The sequence below is a fragment of the Saccostrea echinata genome, unplaced genomic scaffold, assembly GCF_033153115.1.
Source record: "Saccostrea echinata isolate AGI-Se365-2 ecotype Australia unplaced genomic scaffold, CSIRO_AGI_Sech_v1 ptg000029l, whole genome shotgun sequence".
NCBI lineage: Eukaryota > Metazoa > Mollusca > Bivalvia > Ostreida > Ostreidae > Saccostrea > Saccostrea echinata.
In genome coordinates, this window is record NW_026889778.1 from 40,377,501 (window position 1) to 40,383,540 (window position 6,040).

At 31.8% G+C, this 6,040-nt stretch overlaps 1 protein-coding gene across 1 annotated transcript; it reads right to left on the reverse strand.

Annotated features, from left to right (window-relative positions):
* Nucleotides 1-895: 895 nt before the first annotated feature.
* LOC133195312 (perlucin-like protein) lies at nucleotides 896-2,535 on the reverse strand. Its single transcript, XM_061331163.1, has 4 exons — nucleotides 2,295-2,535; nucleotides 1,899-1,978; nucleotides 1,353-1,443; nucleotides 896-1,122 (listed from the first exon to the last, which is right to left on the reverse strand). Exons 1-4 carry the CDS (start codon nucleotides 2,533-2,535, stop codon nucleotides 896-898), a joined length of 639 nt encoding a protein of 212 aa, XP_061187147.1.
* Nucleotides 2,536-6,040: the final 3,505 nt, after the last annotated feature.

Below are 6,040 nucleotides of genomic sequence, written 5' to 3' on the forward strand. Positions count from 1 at the left end.
TTTTATTTAATATATTTTTTTTAATTTTAATTTTCGTTTTTTATTTGGTATTTTCGTTTTTTATTTAGTTTTGGTTTGCACTTTTGGGCTTTCTTATCTATATTATTCAAAGTGAGGGATGACGTGAAGAATGTCCTATATAGTGATCGGTGATGCAGAACCTCCATTTCTCTTTCCTCAGCCTTGCAAAGCTCTGGTCTTCTAAAGAGGACAGGATCACCCTGTATTTTACTCCTCGTCATGAAAAACGCAATGAAGTGGAAAGAGTACATGTACATGTACGTACCACATTGGAAACATGAACTAGTGACGTTTTAGGACGCCGAAGCACGTAATCGGTGATAGCGCCGGATGACCATAGCTTGCCTTTTTATTTGAATATAAAGAAATAATATTTCAAAATATCGAGTTGAATTTTTAAAATTTTATGATTTTTTATTATGTTAAAAATAAATGTCACTGGCATAACATATGGTTTTCATTTTATGGAGTTAGTCCATCAATGTTTGGAAGACCCATCGAATAAGAATATTTTTTCCCATTTTTATTGCATATTGGAATCATTTACAATAATTAATACATTCAGAAATTCAGAAAGTTTCAGATTAAGAAATAGTATTATATTATGTGCATAATACATGTCCGTCTCATATCTTAATCATGTCTCAACAAGATTCTAAAATATCACAACCTCAAAAATCTCGTTTACATATTTGTTTTGAAAAAAATTGGCTGAAACTGTGTCCATGAGCATTAATACATTCCACACATAATCTTAGAAGTTTGGTTATAGATTCTTTGCAAAACAGAGGTGATAAAGACTCCAGTTTCACAATTAAGGGTATTCACTTTCATTCTCCGATCAACTGTTAAAATTTTTCTACACATTTCTTTATTAGGGTTTCTCACACACAAACTCAAACTGCGCTCCACAAAATGCATCGTCCCACTTTCCACCTTTCCATATATTGATGCAGTTTTGGCCTCCACCTGACGGTTGATCTGAATCCCAATTTGTATAACTTGCAATGGCTTCTGAATTTTGCCAAACATGGTTCTGTTTTGTTGTGCTGTACATCCCTCCAGACCAAACTGAGCAATACCAACTAACAGGACATTGGTCTGTGAGAAAATAAAACAAAGTGATAAACAATAGTGTTATGTGAACACTAATTCTATATAAAATGGCTACAAAGTAGAAACAACCACCTGCTAAAATCAGTTCACTTGAGTAGCAGATGTTTTTAATCTTTGATTTACTAACCCGTTGACAATATATGGAGAGTAAATAAATAACTGAAACTCAGTCCTTTCAATAACGAACGATATTGTTATTGAAAGATACGCATTACCAGGTGGTTTGATGTAAGTTGAGGTCACCCAGGTATTCTCGTCAGAAGACTCGACCTCCACAAGGTAAGCATTGTGTCTTTGACATTCCACCTACAGATTAATATTTTGGAGACTGATCTTGCAATAACAATGACAATGTCAATAACAGTGACAAAAGTCTTGATTGGTATTTTACACCATTAGATAAAACCCATCATCATCTAAAACATTAAGTTAGATTCACCTTATGTTTGAGAAAGGTAAACAATCCATGGGCTTGACATTAATTGAAAATGGATTTTTTTTTCATAAATGCACCTATAGATATACATATATTTTGCTTTGCATTTCATTGATTTTTTGTCATAAAACACGATTGTTTTAAAAACGATTTTCGAGAATGCATTTTTCAGTCTTTAAAATTTTTCTACAAAGAATGTTTTAAAATAGATATGTATACTAGATCGTTATGGCTAACAGGCGAAAAAAAGACCCTTTCAAAAAAAACGTGAGATATTTCTAAACATAATTTTTTTAAAAAATAAAACAGATGAAACATAACATGCCTTTGCTTCGTTCCAGGTCCTCATGGTCTGATTTAAAAAGTAGCAATGGTTGTTGAATTCTCTCCAACCAGGACTACATTCTGAAAAAAAATAATATAAATAATTTTAGGAGAATAATGTACAGAACATTTATTGCAAGGTGTAAGAAGGATTTAGACATACCAATAGGTTATGAATACCCATTTTCTACACGTGTGTATAATAGAGAGAGAGAGAGAGAGAGAGAGAGAGAGAGAGAGAGACTACTGGTAGTCAGTATAAATTATTTTCCAGATATTTCAAAAGTGCATATATTTTATAAGGCCACAAAAAATCCGAAAATCATTGTAAATTCATATATTTTTTTGTTGTTGTTCTTAATTGTTGGTACTTACTAGTATATTGGTATGTACTCACCATACTTCCGGAGAAAATAAGCTACACTTTTATTTGAAAGATAACTATTCCAGTCATTAAAAAACCTTCTAAGTAGTATGCAACGTAATTCTTGGTCCTGATGAAGAACTGCAACACAATCAGGCAATCGCATTTGGCATTCCAGAACACAGGCAATTCTACCGCCAACAGCTACATTGGTTAAAATGACATTATTTGCACTGCTTTGAAGATAATTGTCAAAAGAATGATCTCGTTTCATGACCAGTCCCCTTTCCGCCGTGCACATTTGAAACACTATGCATACTATCACCAGACAATGTAATTTTGGTAATAGGTACCAGTATAACATCTTTTTGTAAACACCATATCATAGCACGTATCAGTTAAGTAAATTTTCGGATGAATTTTTTTTTATCTAATGGGTTTTATTAAGCTTGTTTTCAATATATCGATTAGGATTAGGATACATACTTATTAATACTCATATTATAACTCTTTGATCTTCACATCGGTTTACAAGACATCTTATTTTCATGGCGTAGGTTATAAAGCAGATATGAGATTACGGAACGTCCTACAAAATCCATACTAATAATTAAAAAAAAAAAATCAGATAACACTTTTAAAAAAAATGGATGCACGTATGCGACAATACAGTTTTCATAAGGTCATTAGTCTTCCCAATTATGTATTTACTTATTAGGAAAGGTACTGATAATCGTATCCACAGATCTAAGTCAATAAAGTACATGGATTTGAACTTCGGTCAGGTAATCATTAAATGCAATGAAATAAACTTCAAAAGGAAGAATTCTGGAATACCAAGATTTAATGTGTTCTTTATTTAATTCATAATTCTCAACAATTTTTTTTAAGTTCACACGACATGTTCCTCAACGATATATATTTTTTTCCTAAGAATTTGTGATTCACAAAAAAAATGAGGTACCTTACCAGGCATTTATGGAAGATTCCTGGGGATGGTTTTTCTTATATAATCATACTTAAATCACTTGGATTACTAATATCAAAAGTTTTGGTTTATAATTTTAAAAGAATGAAAACGGTTTAGAACTAACAAGATAATAATAATTATAAGTAATTTTAGAATGTCGTTAGACTTTAAATTTATTTATTTTTCCTCTAGTAACTAATGGCAAGGTAAAAGGAGGGCCCAGAAGGGGAAATAATAATTTCAATCACGTGATAGAAAGAGCGATAACTAGAATCTTGAATATTTATGATAAATGTATCACGTGGAATCAATCTTATGAATAAATTGAACACAATTTCTCTTTATTATACCCCTGTCATCCTTCACAGGCACTGCTGTTCCTACATACAAGAATAAAATTTCTTTATATGCGTCATACGTTAATATCCTAAAACGATATCTCGGTTGTCTTCCACAGCCACTGCTCTTCTAGAATATTCCCTTGAAAGTGTTATTATTTTATGCCATAATAATGATAGCTGACGATGCCTCTTCCAATGCCTATTCCAGTGTTCTCTTGTCTTGTCGTCTTCCACAGGCTCTACGTATGCTGTTCTGACATATTCCGAACAATACCACAGGGTTGCCTTAAAATCAAAACTGCACCGCATATCAAAGAAAAAACCTCATTCCTGTATATCACAGTATTACAAATGGCCAAATAAGAAAACTAGTTAGAGAATTATCAAAGGGAAATTTTTAAAATCAAACTTAATAAGAATGATTTATCGTCTTCATATACAAATATATTGTATTTAATATAAAATCAATTCAATATTTGCAATCAGTTTCGTGACATACTCGCTATTTGAGGGTGATATTACAAACAATGATTCTTTATTACACTTTTCATAGTTTGCATGGTTTAATGGTAGAAGCCATTCTGACATTAACCGGTAAGATTTTTTATCGTTTCTGTTCAATCTCCTTAAGAAGTTGGCACCTTCACATACATGTATTTATTATGGAAATACATTTCGTAAATCACCGTGTTCTACAAAGAATTTGATTTTAATCAATTAAAACTGTGTGATTTCCCTATGATTTCTTCCTCGATGTTCTTCAATGATTATGAGTTTAATCTATATTAACTATTATTCATTGAAAAATACTTCCTGTGCATGCATTCAGTCTTGCAAGGCATGTAGCAGACCAATCAACTCCAATTTTTACAATTAGAATACCACCAAGCGTAGGACCAAGAAATGCGCTGTTGTATTTGAATATGAAAATATCTTTAAATAAATAACTAAATAAGCTAAACGAAATGTAAATACAAAACCTATATTTGTTCCTGATACAGATTCTGCATTACCATCCTCAAAAAAGAATGAAGCTGTTATATTGATGATGCATCCGCAGGTATGTTAAGGTAGTACCCAGATCATATTTCGGCGAATTTAGACTTTTTTCGTAAAATGTAACATTGATAAATCGGAAAAGACATAGATAAAACATTTACTATTACTATGTATAGACGTCATTGAGTCTTAGGCTAAAAGAAGCACTCCACTACGACGTCATCACGTGAGTCTATAAATAGAAAAATTGCCTTAATGAAAAAGTGAAAAGTTCAACACTACCCCGGGGATAATTCATTTCTTTTTGTGAAAATAATTATGGAAAAACATCACTGGGTCATGAAAAGTGCTGCTAGAATCCTACTCTCCCGGCACAGAAAAAATTATTCCAAAGTTTCACATGAAACCTTACCAAAATTATTACATTTTGTACAAACGATCAAGGAATTGTCATCAATACATGTTAATCACACGATTCTAGCAGCACTTTCCAAGTAGTATAGAATACAAGCTTTCGATACAAACAAAAAATTATGTCTCAAAGTATGCGGCGTAGTGTTGAACTTTTGCCACTTTGTTGTTATAGAACAACAGAGGAGAGGCTGATCGGGATTTCAAAGCACTGCCTGTGTTCATTATCAGAAAACATGATAAGAAAATATAAGCGTACCTAATTCTTAATCTTTAATTCCTTATGAATCACACATAACATTCACGGTATATGCTTTAAAACTCCTAATTTATATATTTGTTTACATGAATTCTCGTCACGTTTAATTTTCACTCGGCAAATATTTGATCAATAGTTATGACGTCATGGGTTTGGTATTTAACCTCCGTGATAAATACTTAGCAATTTATACCACCCAAAAACGGCAAGATTTTGTTTATATTATGTTTTTGAATGATTTTTTTCATTTCTTGGACCTGAAATAAAACTTTAAATATAGATATTAAGACATCATTATTTCTATACTTCACGTCATACAGCTTACTATGACGTCATATTATAGAGGCAAGTAGGATATCTCTGGGTGTAGCCTTAACACACCCGCGTCGCCGTTATAATGTCACGAAGATTATCACCTAATGCCTTGAATTAAGATGCATTTTGGGAATAATCATATAAAAGACAAAGTGAATGCAACAGTGAGAGGATCATTACTATCACTGGATTATGTTGTATTTTGAGAACAAAGGAACTATTTTGTTTCTTCCTGTAAAGAAAATTGTACTCGGAAATTTGCATTCGTCGGAGTTCACTAAAATAAACAAGGGAATGTACATTTTATATCGTAGTGTGAGTGGGGCATTGATTTTAAAGATAAAACATACTTTATAAATCTAATAATAATTCTAATAAAACATTAATAAATGTTTTGGTTAAAATTACGGTTTTGGTAAATTACCTAGTTACAAAAAAATATTCTTAGTCGTAAAATTAACTTTATATAAACTCTAATTATCGG